The sequence below is a fragment of the Carcharhinus amblyrhynchos genome, chromosome 2, assembly GCF_965287045.1.
Source record: "Carcharhinus amblyrhynchos chromosome 2, sCarAmb.v2.hapA, whole genome shotgun sequence".
NCBI lineage: Eukaryota > Metazoa > Chordata > Chondrichthyes > Carcharhiniformes > Carcharhinidae > Carcharhinus > Carcharhinus amblyrhynchos.
This window is the reverse complement of record NC_137325.1, coordinates 106686798-106705165: the sequence shown is the minus strand read 5'-3', so window position 1 is coordinate 106705165 and position 18368 is coordinate 106686798. Positions and strand designations below refer to the sequence as shown.

The window sequence follows — 18368 nt, the reverse complement described above, 5'->3', positions numbered from 1 at the left end:
CACCTCCTTTTTGATCTCAACATGACTCAAACTATCCACATATCCTTTCCCAGACTCAATCTACCAAGTTCTTCTCTTTGGTGAATACTGACACAAAGTACTCATTTAATACCTCGCCTATTTCCTCTGTCTCCACGCATAGATTCCCTCCCTTGTCCTTGAATGGGCTAACCCTCTCTCAGGCTACCCTCTTGCTCTTTGCTATGTGCAAATGATGTTAGAATGTAACCTATGATAACATTGATCACACTACAACAGATCCAATGGTAACAAACTGCAAGGGTCAGCTGAGCCAATAAACTTAGTAACCAATGACAAAATAACGTGGTGGTCACCTAATCAGCTGACTCAGTTTAAATAAAATCCTGTTGGAATTGTTAAAGAGCTTGGGATGGCTCAGGGTGAGGCGGAAAGTGTTGAAGTAAATGATGTTTCTTTAACTTTTTTTTGATTTACAAGTTGGAGTAAGTTTTATTCCATTTTACTGCCTATAACTGAAGAATCCCTTCTGCTGGATGAACAAATGACAGGTTTAGATTAAAAGTAAACCCAGATAACACTCAAGGACTATCCAATTGAATGATGTGCAGCTCCAGTTCATGTCTGCCCATGAGAACAAGGAAGAATGGAAAGAGAGGTTGCGATACAATTGGTCAGAGATTATAGCTTGACAACATAACATGCACAAGTTTTAATTGGACATCACAACCTTAAGTATGCATGATGTAATCATAACTATGTTAGGATAGAGACAACTCCTATTGTTATTGGTATATGTTAATTACTTGTAATCAATACTGAGTTTCTAATTGCCTATGTAGTTCTGAAGCTTTCACTCCAAATTTCACACACTATTGCTAGCTATAGTAAAGCTCATCTTGGAACCATTCTGTTGTAACTACTAATAAGTTCATCTTGGAACAATTTACTTTGTTTGGCCACTTGAGGGGAACGATAGTTTTAAAATACAACAAGAAAACCATTGCAACACCCCAAACAATTTGATTTTCCTAAAGTAGAGGAGACCGCATTGTGTGCAGTACACAGTAGATTAGATTGAAAGTAGTACACAAAAATTACTGCTTTGCCTAGGAGGAGTGTTTGGGGCTTAACAGGAGTTAAAAGGCAAGATGTTACATCACCTGTGTTTACATGGGAAAGTGTTGTTGGAAGGGTGCTGGGGGGCTGACTGAGGAATAGACCAGGGTATTATGGAGGGAAAAGGTTCCTTCAGGGAGGGAAAGGGCAGATGTATTTGGTGCTGATATCACACTGGAGGTGGCAGAAATGGCTCGATCTCACAAACTTAAGGCTTTTTTTTTGCCACTAGAACTACTGAGCGCCAACCAAGCAGTCTCTTGAAAGGCTTATTTGAATATCCCATAATACAGCCATCCATTTATGCTGTTACAGAAACTACAGGCACCCTGGAGAGAACAGTATTTAATTGGTACGAAGTGAAGTGTTTGTGTGTCAATGAGCAATGTAGAGGTCACAACTGAATTCTGAAAAGGTCCCACATTTGCCCAGCATGTTCACGTGGGTAGGCAGCAGTCACGAGCAGCATACGACCACCAAGAGAATGGAATAGACTTTCCATCATGTTCATAAATTGGTATTTTCCACTGAGCTGTGGCATGATTTAATTGCAATTCTGTGGATGTATTTTCAACATACCAGAATTCAATTTATCTTTGCTGTGGGGGAAATATCATCATGTCAGTACATTTTTCAATCTGTGAAAATAAACTGGATCTTGTAGAGCCTATTGTTGAAGTTTTTCACACCTCTATACCCGATCAATCACTGCCTACTGTGGGAAAGACTCATTGATCATAGTGCCAAACTTGTTAAACTACACATTTCCCAGTTTGCGTCATGAAGCAGTGCTGGCCATTGATTTTTTTAAAGGATACTTTCACACACACTTCTTTTCTTCTTTAAGGAATAGCGGGGAGGTGGTGGAAGGATTCCTGAGCTGATTATAAGCCTGTTGAACTGTGTTACGAACGTTCCTCCCTTGGCCAACAAGTCCTGGTGCTGGATATGGACCCGGAGTTTCTGGTCCAGAGGTAGGTACACGACCATTGTGCCACAAGACTTCCTTAGTCATGTTATATTCAAGGTGATGGTCTATCTCTACTCCACTAGCATATGACAAACACTTCCTTGGGGGCCTTTTGGAAGCCACGGGTAGAGGAAAAAAATCGTTTTGTCTTAACAGCTGACGAAAAAAGTTAACTGTGCTTGCAGTAATTCAATTGTCCTCTTGCCTGGCAAAGAAGCAACTGCACCAAACATGATGGAAAGGAGATAATGTAGTGAAAGCCAGCTACAGTTTGAACAAAAATGTAATCTTGCTCGAGTAACAAAATCATTGGTATTCCGTGTGAGAGTGCGATAGATTTTCATTATCGAAATGGAATATCATATTGTTTATGGTTTGTCCTGCTGTTGTCAGCCCATCTAGATTTACCACAGTTGGCAATGCCTCATTAATCTTCCTCAGCATCACTGCTGTGAATACCGAGTCCTATTCAGTGCCCAATGATTGTAATAAGAGAAACCAAGCTGGCCCCATACTTGAAGCAAGTGTCACCACCATAATTCATTAACTAACACAGAAACACGTTCAGCAGAGATTTGCAATCTCCTCAAAGTTGACTTGACCAGAATCCTGTGCAACCACCTCCCCACTCCCACAAACACTTCACCAGTAAATATTAGAGCCATAAAGTTAAGGAGACAGAGAGTGTAAAATAAAACTAAAGGCAGTTTCTATCCTCGTATGCCAACATTTAACTGGCAAACAGATGGAAGAAAACCAGGCATGCATCTTGAAGAAAAGAAGTAAATGACAAGGGTAAGGAGAAATCATTTTGCATCAATTTGGCAGCATAGTGGTACAGTGGTTAGCACTCCTGCCTCACAGCATCAGGGACCCGGGTTCGATTCCCAGCTTGAGTCACTGTCTCTGTGGAGTTTGTACATTCTCCCTGTGTCTGTGTGTGTTTCATCTGGGTGCTCTGGTTCTCTCCCACACTCCAAAGATGTGCGGGTTAGGTGGATTGGCCATGGTAAATTGCCCCTTAGTGTCAGGAGGATTAGCTGGGGTAAACGCATGGTGTTATGGGGATAGGTGGGATTGTGGTTTGTGCAGACTCGATGGGCCAAATGGCCTCCATATGCACTATCAGATTCTATGAATAAGTGCTGTAAAGCAGGCAGAGCAAACTGGAGTCTGCAGGTGAAAGGGGGTTTGGGGTGGAAACACCCATATGTTATACACAGTAATTCAACTTCAACCTTTTCATTTTGCAGGTGATAATGTAGAAACTGGGCAGTTAAACTCAATGGAGGTTAGTTACCATCACCAGAGGTTAGTTACCAGTCCTAGAAATGAAAAGGAGCTGACTATTCTCAACTTTAACTTGCTCAACTGAACTAGCAAAAAGAACATATGGAAAGTAAGAACCTTCTCTTACATAACGATACTAGATTTGATTGACATCATGGGCAGTAAGCATATTACAGCTTAAAATCAAAATCACAGAAAATCAGCACCAACACAAGTTTGTTTTTATAATGGCAACTACAGATAAACAATGTTGACTTAATCTGAATGGAAAACCTGTGAGGTGAAGATGATCAGGAAAGAAAACTACCAAAACTATTTTTCTTTCACATCTCCCATAGGAGGAAGAGGAGGAGAGGAGGAGGAGTGCTCCTCTGACCTTGTTATGGGTTCACCCACCCCAATTCATCACCTGGATTATACATGAGTGATCTTGGCGGAACACAACCTGAGCATCAGTGAGCAGGTTATTGCTAAGTAATTCCACTCGATAGCACTGTTGATGACCCCCTCCATCACTTTACTGATGATCAAAAGTAGATGAATGAAGTGGCAATTAGCCAGCTTCAATTTCCTGTTTGCTGTGTACAGGACATACCCAGGCAATGTTTCACATTGCTGGGTAGATGCCAGTGTTGTAGCTGTACTGGAACAGCTTTGCTAGATTGTAGTCAAGTACAGCTTTGCTGCTGCTGATGGCTTAGAGTGCCTCATGGTTACTAGATTTGTTTGAAATCTATTTAGCATGATGATAGTGCCACAGAATACAATGGAAGGGATCCTCAATATGGTTAAGGTACCAGATCAGAAACCCCAAAAAGTATATTATGAAGCCTGACTAGACTACAACAGTTTTTTATTCTGGCATTAATGTGAGGATGTTTCACTCTAGGTATGCTTCTATTGATACACTGGAAGTTTTTACCAAAACAAACTAGATTTAACAATACAGTTTAACTATAACGAATGAATTAGCTTAGCGTTTACCAATTGAAATACTTAAACATGATATAATCCTTAACTGCTAACTTATCTCTATTCCATCCAATTCAAGCAATATTCCTGTTATAGAGTTAAACTCCACTTCAAAAATCAGTTAGCAACACACAGCCTTATGTGCTCATACTTGGGACTGCGAGTTACAGTCCTATTGCTTCTTTCAGAATCCAACAGTAACGGCATGTTTTTCCCTGTAAGCTTGGCTTCTTCCCTTAAGTACATGGCTATCTTTGTCAATCAACCTATTCAGGGTCCTACTCTGAAACCCCAAGGAAAGAAACAAACAAAAATGTAACAATTCCGATTAAAACAAACACATCTTTGACCAAAATTAATCATTAGCCTACATTCTCAGCATGTGAACTGTTTGGTGCCCAAATTGACACAGTGTAAAACAGCTGAATTTTAAACATATTCCTTATAAGAAACATGATATAAATTATTTTCTTAAAGGCACAGTATCATCACAGTGAGAAGACAGTACTCTGTCTTCACAGGATTGTGGTTCTCGTTCCTACCGACACAGTCATGGACAGATGAATTTGCTGCCTAGAGGTTGATGAGGACGAGATCAAGTATGTTTTTCCCCCTTATTGGTTTCTCAACCATGTGACACACATTCCGTTACCATCTATGTCCTTTGGCAATCAGCCAACTCAGTTTCTGGCTTTGAATTCCCCCAGCTGTGTTCTTGCTACCCTCAGTGCTTCCTCCAAGTGGCGTTCAACTGATTTATCAGCTTAATGGTACGTGGTGATCAGCAGAAGGTTTCCTTATCCTTTTTGCCCTCATGCCATGAGATTTGATGACGTCCAGAATCAGAGTCAGAGTCAATCTTGAGAACTTCCAGGGCCATTCCCTGCAGAGTGTATAGAAGTGCCACTTTGCTGGGTCTGAGCATCCGTGGGCAGGTTATTGTTGTGCAAGTGCCACTAGATAGCTCTGCTGATAACACCTTCCATCATTTTGTTGATGATTGAGAGACCGACGTAATGATAATTGGTCGAATTGGATTTGTCCTTTCTGTTGACAGGACATAACTGGGCAACTTGTCATATTGTCAGGTAAATGTTAGCTGTATTGGAACAGCTTGGCTAGGCTGGCAGCTAGATCCATAAGAGAAATCTTCAGTTTTATTGCCAGAATCCTGTGAGGACAATAAACTCTTCAGGGTCCAGTGTCATCAGCCATCCTTTGATATCACATGGCAAAAATTGAATTTTCTAAGGATTGGCATCTACAATACTATGGACCTTGGGGGGAAAGCATGATGGATCATCCACTTGGCACTTTCTGGCTGAAGATTGTTGGAAACATTTTAGTTTTGTCTCCATTGCAGACGTCTGAGCAGCCTTCTCAAAAGTTAACCCATGGAAAGCAACTCCAACTAGGTTTTTAAGTTTGCTGATGACACCAGAATGGGTTGGAGCTCAAACAATGGTGAGACAGAATACAGGAATGAGATAGAGAATCTGGTGAACTGGTGTGATGGCAATAATCTCTCCCTCAATGTCAACAAAATGAAGGAGATTGTCATCGACTTCAGGAAGCATAGTGGAGAACATGCTCCTGTCTACATCAATGCGGACGAACTAGAAAGAGTCAAGAGCTTCAAGTTTCTAGGTGTCCAGATCACCAACAACCTCTGCTGGTCTCTCCATGCCGACACTATCGTTAAGAAAGCCCATCAATGCCTCTACTTTCTCAGGAGACTAAGGAAATTTGACACTCACCAACTTTTACAGATGTAACATAGAAAACATTCTTTTCTGGTTGTAACAGAGTTTGGTATGGCTCCTGCTCTGCCCAAGGCCACAAAAAACTAAAAAAGTCATTAATGAAGCAATGTCCTTCATTCAAACCAGCCTCCCATCCACTGATTCTGTCTAAATTTCCCGCTGCCTCAGAAAAGCAGCTGGCATAATCAAGGGCCCCACGCCAGACATTCTCTCTTCCACCTTCTTCCACTGGGAAAAAGATACAAAAATCTGAAGACACATACCAACTGACTCAAGAACAGCTTCTTCCCTGCTGCCATCAGATCTTTGAATGGACCAAGCTCACATTAAGTTGATCTTTCTATATGACTAGCTATGACTGTAACACTATTTTCTGCATTCTCTCCTTTCCTTGTCTATGAACAGTATGTTTTGTCTGTATAGCGTGCAAGATACAATACTTTTCACTGTATGTTAATGCATGTGACAATAATAAATCAAATTCTCTTGCTCTAATGTGCTGGGCCCCCCCATCATTGAGGATGGGGATATTTGGGGATCCTCCTCCTCCAGTTAGTTATGTTTTCCCAACTGTCCACCACTGGGCAAGCATTCAACAACAGCAGGACTTAGAACTGACCTGATGTGAGATCGTTTAGCTCTATCACTTGTTGCTCATGTTGTTCGGCATACAGGTAGCTCTGTTTTGAAGTTTCATCAGATTCTCATCTCATTTTTCAACTCAAGAACAGCTTCTTCCCTGCTGCTGCTCCTGGCATGCCTTCCTGCACTCTTCATTGAACCAGGGTTAATCTCCCGGCTTGGTGGTAATAGTGGAGTGGGCCTTGAGATTACAGATTGTGGTTAAATCAACTTTGCTGCTGCGGATGGTCCACACTGCCTCATGGATGTCCAGTTTTGGGTTTGCGGGATACGTTCAAAATTTATCCCATGTAGCATAGTGTTGCCACACAACACAATGGAGGATGCCCTCAACTTAAGGATGGAATTTTGGCTCCATAAAGACTATGCGGTACTCATTCCTACCAATACTGTCATAAACGGATGTATCTGTGACAGATGGTGTGCGAGGACAAGATGAAGAAGGTTTTTTCCCCTGTTTTGATTCCCTCAAAACCTACCACAGACCTAGTCAAGCAGCTATACTATTTAGGGCTTGGTCAATGGTGGTGCTACTGAGCCACTCTTGCTCATAGACACTGAAATCCTCAACCCAGAGTACATTCCGTGCCATTGCTTTCCTTAGTGCTTCTCCCAAGTGGTGCTCAATACGAAGGACTGATTTATCAGCTGAGGGAAAGTGCACGCACCTTTCTTGGTCGTGTGATTGACATAACATTAGACCTTTCCAGCAGGAGTGTGTGAATAAGAACATAAGAATTAAGAGCAGGAGTAGGCCATCTGGCCCCTCAAGGCTGCTCTACCATTCAATATCATGGCTGATCTTTTCCTGGACTCAGCTCCATTCACCCGCCCGCTCACCATAACCCTTAATTCCTTTACTGTTCAAAAATGTATCTATCCTCACCTTAAAAGCATTCAATGAGGTAGCCTCAACTGCTTCACTGGGCAGGGAATTCCACAGATTTGCATAAGTAACACTCCTTGTATAAAATCCATGATAGTCTGCTGCTTGGGAGTGGGGGAGACACTTTGGGAAAACACATCAGCCTGATCAAAAGTTAAATTGCACTGACTGTGGTCAGAAGGGATAGAGAATTTGGAGTTTAAATCTATTAGCCCTTGTCTTGAATTGAAATAAAGATTTTGCAAATTCAAATATACAGATAGTCACCTTTGTTTGCATATTCAACAGAGACTAGCTCTGTTGTGCGAAAGCAGCCAGGAATTGTTAAAAACATCACATTCTTGGTACTCTGCAAATTTTTCCTGCACAATCTGTTCTGCTGTATTAAAAGCAGTAATCAGAGCTGAGCAATTAATATTGGCCTTACCAGCAATGTCCACATCTCACAAATGAATATTTTATGTTTATTCAAAGCCGCACAACAAAGGTGCGCTCTTGCAATGTGCCTTAATTAAAGCCACGGGGAGCATCTTCACTGCACTGTGTGATTTTTTTCCCCCATCTTCTACAGCAGCAATGTTATGATCAGTATAATTGCCAATTGCTGTTTAAATTAGTGATTTTTTTTTACTGTGACAGAAATTCCTGCCGTCTAGAACTGAATTGAGTTTGCTCAAAGATATTTTATGTAGGAACTTTGCAACTAGTGGAAAGATGAGCAAACTGGGCTAGATTTAGAACAATGTCTATTCATTTAGTTATTTCTTCCTTAAAATGTTCTTAACATACTTTTCTTTAGAACATGAGCATGGTATCATGTTTACAAAACACTTACTCCCTCTGATGGTAACGCTACATTTTAAACATCTGATTTGCTAATCAACAATTGGGACTTCTTTCTACAAGATTTTTTAATGTTAATCAAAGTCAGTACAATGTACTTAATGAAACAGAACTCTCAGTTTGCTGGTAAAATAAAATTTAAAATAAATATAGCTTATTACTGAGTTTTATAACTAAAGTAGCTTTATGACTAATTTAAGACTGGTTTTGCCTAATGTGTCTTCAATCTTGTCTAATTAAGATATGAGCTGTAGGACATGAATCTTCATTAAAGGTGATAATGACCTAGTGGTATTGTCGCTAGACTAGTTATCAAGAGACCCTGGGTAAAGCTTGGAGGCGCTGGGTTCGAATTAATTCCAGATTTTCTTATTAGATTCAAGTCTAATGATGACCATAAAACCATTTTCGATTGTTATAAAAACCCATCTGATTCATTAATCTCTTTTAGGGAAGGAAATCTGCCATCCTTATCTGGCCTGCCCTATATGTGACTTCGACCCACAACAATGTGGTTGACTCTTAAATGCCCACTGGTTGGAGTCATACCTAACACAAAAGATGATGATACTGGTTGTTGGAGGCCCGTTATTCTCAGTCCCAGGACATTGCTGCAGAAATTCCTCAGTTTAGGATCTTAAGTCTAACCATTTCCAGCCTCTTCATCAATGACCTTGCTTTCATCATAAAGTCAGAAGACCGGAGGCTTCTGGTCTGGTTAATGTCCAATACCAATCTTAGCAACTTCTCAGAAACAGAAGAAGTCCTTATCCACCTCCAGCAAAACATTCAGGCTTGGGATGATAAACTGCAATCAAGTTGATATCAAGAATCAGGCACTGGATACTGGAAAGGTTATGGGCCTGTTAATATTCCAGTAATAGTTCTGAAGACTTGTACTCCAGAACTTGCTGCTCCCCTAGCCAAGCTGTTCCAGCACAGCTACACACTGGCATTCACCAGGCAATATGGAAAATTGCCCAGGCATATCCTGTACACAAGAAACAGGACAAATCCAACTCAGCCAATTACAGCCCCATCAGCCTGCTCTCGACAATCAGTGAAGAGTCATCAGCAGCGCAATCAGCAATAACCTGCTCATGGTTTTGCCAGGATCACTCAGCTCCTGACCTCATTACAGCCTTGGTCAAACATGGATAAAAGAGCTGAATGCCAGAGATGTGAATGACTGCTGTTGATAACAAGGCACCATTAAGGTGCCCAGGCAAAACAGGAGTCAATGGGAAAATCATTGGAGGCATACCTAGCACAATGGAAGGTGGTTGAGGTGATTGGAAGTCAATCATCTTAGCTCCAGGACATCACTGCAGGAGCTCCTCAGGGCAGTGTCCTAGGCTGAACCATCTCCAGCTACTTCATTAATGACCTTCCCTCCATCATAACTTCAGAAGTGGGGATGTTCACTGATAACTGCACAATGTTCCATATCATTTGTGACTCCTCAGTGACTTTGGTCACTGAATTATGAATGAGTTTTGTTTTTATTGATAACTAATTTCATTAATGCAGAATCCTCAGATATCATGAATGAGGAAACATGTTAATGAAATAAAAATAAATATGGCATCATGGGAGTAAATCAACAAGTTTAAGTTATTAAATGTGTATTTCCAAAATAGGAGTCTACCTTTTATCTAAAAATGGTTCCTGCTACCTGTCCTTCTGAAACAGTCAAGTAATCTCTGGATCGGAGGCCAGAGATATTTATTCCTTTTAAAAAGGGGCCACAATTATCCTGTCATTAAATCATGTTAGCCTTTGCACAGCCTTGAAGTCACTTTTATGGATGCAGCAAGCAGCCACCAGCCACCATTGCTCCTCCCTCATTTTCTCTCAGATTTAGGCATCTGCCACCAACTTTAAACCTTGAAAATCTAAAGACATGAAAAGTAGGGGCATTAAATTGAAAAGGATGAAGGAAGTTAATAAACAATGCAGGAGAAACAGAAACAAGGGAAATAAATTTAGAAAGCACGAATGCAACAACTAAAAGGTAGCCCAAAGATAAAAGGAAAATCAAAGGCTGGCAATTTCATTACAGCTTTAATTATCAGGACAGAACCCTGAGGAACAATTTGCATTTCTATACCATGCAAGCTGTGGATAGGTATCTCAAAGTTTTGCAGGACAATGGACAAACATCTACCATGTAACATAAGGAGAACAAAACGGAGCCTTAAAGGTGGTTGCCTGGTCCACTTTGAGGTTCAGCGACTGGACAGTGAGACAGACGGTGGCAGAGGAAGGAGGGGGAAGCCAACCCAGGGCTGCAAATTTCACTCCCCCAAACGACAATGTTCCCCCATTGCGGAAAATTTTGCAGATCCAGAATCAGCCTCCTCAATCATCTGATGGACGTCACCCTCAATTACAAGGCAGCCCCGCCCCCACTGAAACAAATACAACCCAGTGGGCTAACTCCTGTTTATTCGATAAATGCGTATAGAGCAGGTAAGGTTACCTTTGAGACGATGACTCAGGACTTGTTCCAGAATAGCTGCAAAGTTTGTAAATTCTGAACACGAGTCGTCAATGGTCTCAAAACAGGAACGATCAATTAGAGTCTTGACAGAAAATCTGTAAAATGAAAAGAACACAGGTAAAAACACACATCAGGATTAAGATTCAAATACAGCAGCCGTGAAAGGATAAAAGTACTCAGTAACAGCAAATGATGACATATCCCAACAGTTGAGTGTTTAAACTGACACTCAGCTAACTGCTCAGCAGCTCACTAGAGGGGAAAAAAAACATTCAGTGGAATTGCAGAATGCAAGTGTCAGACATGCAGAGTAATTAGAAGATGGGATTCTTTCAAGACGAGATATTACTTCTTCTTGTCTTGGTTCTGAATGGAGTCACAGGAAGAAAAAGATGTTAAAGAGAGTTAATGGTTTGAGAGTCACATTTTCAGCAGTGGAGAAAATTGGGGAGGAGAAAAGGGCAAAAACAAGAGCCCATCACTTTTTTTTGTTTGAAAGAAATTTAAGAATGATAGGCAAAATTCCAAATCTGTAGCTAAGTAAAATTTCCCTGCTGTCTATTTTGTGGGTCTGGATTTTGCTCCCAGGATTTCAATGGAAAACAACGGCAAGAGTTAGGACTACATCCATCTCTTCATTCTGATTGAGTCATTGATGCAACTGGTTTAGCACTTGTTGCACAGTCTAACAACCTCCCTCAACCTGCAAATTACACAAAGTTTGGAAAAGAACATTCCTTTTAAAATGACCATTCTCAGGACCATAGGCCAAAATAAAGTCAGTTGCAAGCAAATAACACACCAAATCAAAAATTAACCCAAATTGTAAATGAAAATCTTTAGCTTTACATAAAAATTGAAACACAGACCAAGCTATTTGCCCCAGCTGATTTATGCATAGAATTATAGAATCTCTACAGTGCAGAAGGAAGCCATTCGGCCATCGAGTCTGCACCAACAATCCCACCAGGCCCCATCTCCATTACCCCACGAATCCATCCCCCTGACACTATGGCGCAATTTAGCATGGCCAATCCATCTAACCTGCACAATTTTGGAATGTGGGAGCAAACCAGAGCATCTGGGGGAAACCCACACAGACACGGGGAGAACATGCAAACTCCAAACAGACAGTGACCCAAGTCAGGAATAGAACCTGGTCTCTGGCACTGTGATCTGCACTGCTAATCATTATGCCTCCCTGGTGCAGTGTTAGTGTTCCACACATTATTTTATCTCACTCTACCAGTATATCTTTCTATTTTGTTCCACCTTCATATACTTCTCTAGCTTGAATGCATTCATTCTATTCCTATCAACCACTCCACATGGTAGCAAATTTAGCATTCTAACCATTCTCTGGATAAATAAATGAGTCTTGAATTCCTTATTGGATTTATTAGCGCATAAAATAAATATGCATTGAATAAGAGTTGCTCAAAACTATTTTTTTACAAATGCAAATCAAGGTGTTGTCAATTGTGATTATAATTTTGAATTGAACTGGTTTGATCAGAGTTCTGAAGACCATTCCCAGCAGAACCTTCAGACAGGGAATCCATCAAGTTCACCTTTAATAAATATCCAACAAGCTCATATTGCAAGTGAATCAGTTTGCAACTTGTATTGTGAAGCTCAAGCAGTTCTAGTTCTAAAGATCAGAAAATTATACATAATACATTGAGGATGTCCTGAAAGAAAGCAATTGATACCACTAAAGTATCTGTAAGCAATGAATACTAATGTTATTTCCTACATGGTACATTTTTGAGCAGTTATTGCCACCTTTATACAAAAATCTTATTCTACGTGTAAAGTTAACAAATTAAATGCCTACCTCCTACCTAGTTTGTTTCACATGCAATTAAAATATTAATGTATGTTTTGATGCAGGCTAGTGTCCAAACTGTCTTTGCTTGCAAGCCTGGCTGCATGCATCAGTGTCTTACACTGTATTCACCAACAACAGATCCAATTTATAAATTCTAGTTTTCAAAATAAATTTCCATTTCTTTTTATAAAAGCTGTTGCCTGAAAAGTCATCACATCCTCAAGTTAAATCAAAATCCAAGGCTTAATAAGGAAAATGCAAAAGGATGATTCCCTGAATCTCATGTACCCAATGAGAAGACATGTTTGAATATCAAAACTATTTTATAATCTTTTTACTAAATTTGCCATCCTTGTCACTGTCATTGCCTTTTGGGAGTTATTAATCTCCAAGCTACCCAGCGTATTCTCAAATGACTGCAAACCACATGTCCAGTATCATAAGTGAAAAATTCATTCCTAAATTAGTAAGACAGAAAAGAGGAAATTTGGACAAACGCAACTTGGCATCCCTGAGCAAGGCATTTTAATTCTTCTTTCTTATGGCTGATATAGAATGATAATTTTAAATTCAGGCAGTTAAGCCAGGCAATTGTGTCAGGAGTAGGAAAGGTGTACCACTGCGATGCCTCCTCTGTAAATCTGAATCAGGCACCGGGCTGTTATATATTTCATGGTTTGGTCTGATGAGCATAGTCACACACTGAAGAGATTTAAATTTTCTATTGTGTATCAAAAATCCATATCTTCCACAATCTGCGCAGACATGGGTTTTGATTTACCCATGAACTTTGCAGAAGATTATTCTGCATTGAATTTTTCATAAAGCCTTTGTTCATGACATCGGCTTTCCAGGCTTCATCAGGGTTGAAGATACACTTGCTTCAGTCATGTTGAATTACAGGCTTTGCCACTGTTCTCGACAGTGGTGGTGTAGGTACTTATTCAGTTGGGAGAAGACGATGTCAAAATCTGTTTAAGTTTATTTATTATTGTCACAAGTAGGCTTACAAATGTTATGAGGTTCTTCATGTAAACGGTCAGACAGTACTTCAGGAGGTAGTGACAACTCATTAGGTTGTATCCGTGGACATAGTCACGGCTGGCTGGCCTGTTCATCATTGGAGACATGGGTCGCTTGGTGCATGAGGACAATGGCATTATGCAGCATCAAAATATTTACAGAATACTCATATTTCACCCAAGAAATATTCCCACAGTATTGAGGTGGTGCATCGTTCTTTCAGAACCTGTCAGGTGAGTTGCTTGGCATTGAAGAGGGCCATCATGGCAGTAGTTGTTCTGAAGATTGTTAATTAAAATGGATCAGAATGAATGTTGACAGCCTTCACAACAAGCCTCTCAAGTGAGAAATCACGTTTTAAAGTACCTTCAACTCATCCAAGGTCTCCCAGTTCACAACAACCAACGTCACTGGATATGGTCTATCAGAGTGATAAAGGAATGCTGTGAGACCCAGTTAAACTTGTGCATAGAATCATACAACCCTACAGTGCAGAAAGAAGCCCTTCGGCCCATCGAGTCTACACCGAACACAATCCCACCCAGGTCCTATCCCCATATCCCTACATATTTTACTCACTAATCCCACTAACCCACACATCCCTGGACACTAAGGGGCAATTTTTAGCATGGCCAATCAGCCTAACCAGCACATCTTTGGACTGTGGGAGGAAACCGGAGCACCCGGAGGAAACCCACACAGACATGAGGAGAATATGCAAACTCCAGACAGACTGTGACCCGAGCCAGGAATCAAACCCAGGTCCCTGGAGCCGTGAAGCAGCAGTGCTAACCACTGTGCTACCATGCACACATGTTCAAACAGATTTAACCCTCTCATTTTTGAATGAGCTATTCATTACTTGTGCTGATGCACACCCCACCTTGTTGCAGTTATCTCCTGCATATGCCTCTGACCCAATTAGTAGTTCAAGGTTGAAACAGAAGTTTCACTCTTATGCTTTTTCCCCTATTAGGGGATCTTCCACATAGAGCTGTGGAACATTTAAGCAAAGTAAATCTATCAGAGGTTCTGTTTGAAGTGCAGCAAGCCATGCAGATTTAAAATTATTAAGAAAGGCAGCACAAATCGATTTTTAAACCTCTATTCAGAACATTAGATCTATATACTGACTATTATTTCCGAAACGTTAGCCACAGAATATCAATATCATCAAAGGTTTATAACATTCATTAAATTTTCATTGTGGGAATCATACATATCAGCATGCATTATCCACAGGCATCGATGCCAACAGCCAATTGTCAGAAAAAAAATCCTAAATGGATTAAATATGACCCTATAGAAAAATACCAATGTATTCAGGTAACATTAATAGTTATGATTTATTAATTACAAACAACCAATGTGAGGGGTTTACAGTGGTTGAATAAGTTAAATCCCATTTTAATTACAATATTTTTATCAATGTTCTGTGATTCAGTTTGTTTATTGTGAAATTAGTACACCTTGTTTATAATCATTTCCAGATTGTAATAATCCTCTACTTCAAGATCACATGAAGCCATGTGACTGGATCTTTAGTACTGTAGCTTTTTCACAGATCCCAACCCCCCAATAAAGTTCTGAGTGACCCAAAGTAGTGGAGAATAGGTGTGGCAGCCTACAAGGTAGCCACGTTGCTTTTGCCTCCACGAGGTTGTTCTGCTAAATTCATGTAAACCTGTACTTTGTACTGACAGGCCTTATCTCTATCCATTAATATCAGATGAACTATAATTTACCTTGAAAAGAAATACTCCAAAGGATGCAAATATATTAGTTCCACACTAAAGCACATTATTCTTAAATGTTGACGCCGATGAAAGGATTCATTTTCAGCAGACTGGAAGGGGATAAGATGATGATTTAGGGGAGATGTTCCAGAGAACAGAACTGAAATATCATAGCACATTGGGAGAGAAGTTATGGTACACTGGAGTCAGGTGACCAAAAGATGTGTGGAAATATTGAAGAGGAAGAAAGCGGAGGAAGTGTGGGAAAGGCCACGGAAGGATGTGTAAACATGCACAGACATCTATCATGCCAAAAAGACAAAAGCCTGAGCAATTTGGTAGCAAACTTTGCTTTTCAGTGGTTGTTACTGGCTAGGCCACATCTCAATCTGGAAAGCCTGCTCCCCTCAGGGCAGTTCAATTAGCATTGGAATCCAAAAACAGACACAGCAGGATATAGATAGGTTGGTATATTGGGCAGATGAAATTTAATCCTGACAAATGCGAGGTGATGCATTTTGGAAGGAATAATGCAGGGAGGAGTTGCGTGATAAAAGGTAGACCGATTAAGAGTATAGAAATACAGAGGGACCTGGGAGTGCAGGTGCACAAGTCTCTGAAGGTGTCAACACAAGTAGAGAAGGTTGAGAAGAAAGCTTATGGAATGCTAGCCTTTATAGGAAGGGGTATAGAGTATAAGAGCTGCCGTCTAATGCTTCAGTTGTATAGAACGTTGGTTAGACCGCATTTGGAGTACTGCGTCCAGTTCTGGTCACCTTACTACCGGAAGGACGTGGAGACTCTGGAGAGGGTGCAGAGGAGGTTTACCAGGATGTTGCCTGGCATGGAAGGACTGAGTTATGAGGAAAGGTTGGAGAAACTGGGGCTCTTCTCCTTAGAAAGGCAGAGATTAAGGGGTGATATGATAGAGGTATTCTCCCCTGAATCTGGCTACATTAAGGGTTCCACTCTCATACACACAGGGCAGGGTAGGTGTAGGAAGATGCAGCGGCGTGGGCTTGTTGGGCCGAAGGGCCTGTTTCCCGTGCTGGGTTGTTCTTTGTTCTCTGCCCTCGATTAGCATATCCAGTAAGCCTCATGTTTTTCTTTGGTAACCATCCCAAATATGTGAAAAATAATCCAGCCCAATTTTATGTCAGATATTCTTGAGGTAAATTTGGGTCAAGTCATTGGACCCCCAAAATTGTACATACTTCACACCCATAAAGTGGATACAAGGTCCGATTTCTACTCCTTTGTTTAGGAATGCTATGGATGAGGGGTCAGAACTGAAGCCACTGTCTGTACTGGGTGGAACACTTTGATTTTTTACTAAGCTCAGTAGCCAATGTCACAGCCAGAATCTCTCACCTTCATCATGATCCCAAGCCACTGTAACTTTTAATTTACAAACTTCTTTGAAGGTACAATGCTTGGAAATGCATTGCCAGAATATAATTTTGATGGGGTAATTTCCAGAATCTAAGAAAGGTCGTTAAATGTACAAGTTAAAATGTAATGCCTATTCTCTTTGGAAGTTACTCAGTGCAGAATTAAAATGAGTCAATTGAATAAAATCATGTTATATAATACATAGTGACAGTTCTATAACTAATGGTGCACAGAAATACAATGCAAGGATAAATCACTGAATTCTGTATAATTCATGTAAGCTCTGCCAAATCCAGAAGTGAAAGAATTTTTTTAAAAAGATAGAAATCACTACAAAATCATTTTCTAAAGTACTGAGTTTTCAGTGTAGAAAACTACATGAGCCATTTGAATGCTTATTTGTTGGCATGCATGCAAGTTGCAATACACAATATATTCCCAACATTACTTCAGCAACATGACGCGGTTATTGCTTTTTGGAATTGGTACAAGAGCCACATTAAAACAGCTCAGTCACATTGCTGGCACAAAAGCATTCTATTACTGGAGGTGACATAATGGAAATCTGTGGAATTCCATTAGATTTAAAACAAAAAAAAACATTGAATTTACACCTGGCATTTTCAAAGTGGATGTACTCTCAAGGCAACTATTAACACAAAGCAGTAATCACTGGTTGTAAAAGGTAAAGTTGCCATCATCCCAGATGACCATAGACAGCCCATGGACTGGTGGTGACTTTAATCTGAGGGTCACCAACCTCAGGCGAGGGGCAAAGTTGAGAGGGCTCAGCCTGTGGGGGAATTAAACACGTGATTAGTGGCATTCTACATCACTAACCAGCTGTCCAGCCAACTGAGCAGAATCAACACTGGTTTCATGCTTCAGTTCAGGAGCCCAGTTGTACCCCTGATGTGACCTAGGCAGCTGTCCTATGTTTCCTTCTAAATAAATGTTAGCTTTCATCTTCTTTCCCAACAGTCCTCAATGAGTCTTGTGCCCATATCTGACATGCTGCTTAGCATTTACTCCCAACATGCAACAAAGTCTGGCATTTGCTCCCACCATCAGTAAATGGTTGCTGTCATGTTTTTAACTCAACTAGATGGCTCCACTTTTAAAGCTCATGATCTTTCTTGAAACTAGGGAGTCACAAATGTTCATTGCGTTCTGTAAACCATTCAAGGAAGGCCATGGTATTGTCACTGGATCAGTAGTCCAGGGGAATGCTCTGAGGACCCGGGTTCAAATCCCACCGTGGCAGATGGTAAAATTACAACTTAAAAAAAAATCTGGAATTAAAAGTCTAATGATGACTGCAAAACCATTGTTGATTGTTGTAAAAACCCATCTTATTCACTAATATCTGGTAGGGAAGGAAATCTGTCATCCTCACTCAGTCTGGCCAAGATGTGACCC

At 40.6% G+C, this 18368-nt stretch overlaps 1 protein-coding gene across 1 annotated transcript in view; it reads right to left on the bottom strand.

The window, feature by feature from the left end:
- Positions 1–18368, bottom strand: part of rundc3b (RUN domain containing 3b) — a 76757-nt gene that overhangs the window by 46363 nt on the left and 12026 nt on the right. Inside the window, exon 2 of the mRNA XM_080210629.1 lies at positions 10947–11062. Within this exon, the coding sequence (XP_080066755.1) occupies positions 10947–11062 (116 nt within the window). The remainder of the gene's footprint in view (positions 1–10946; positions 11063–18368) is intronic.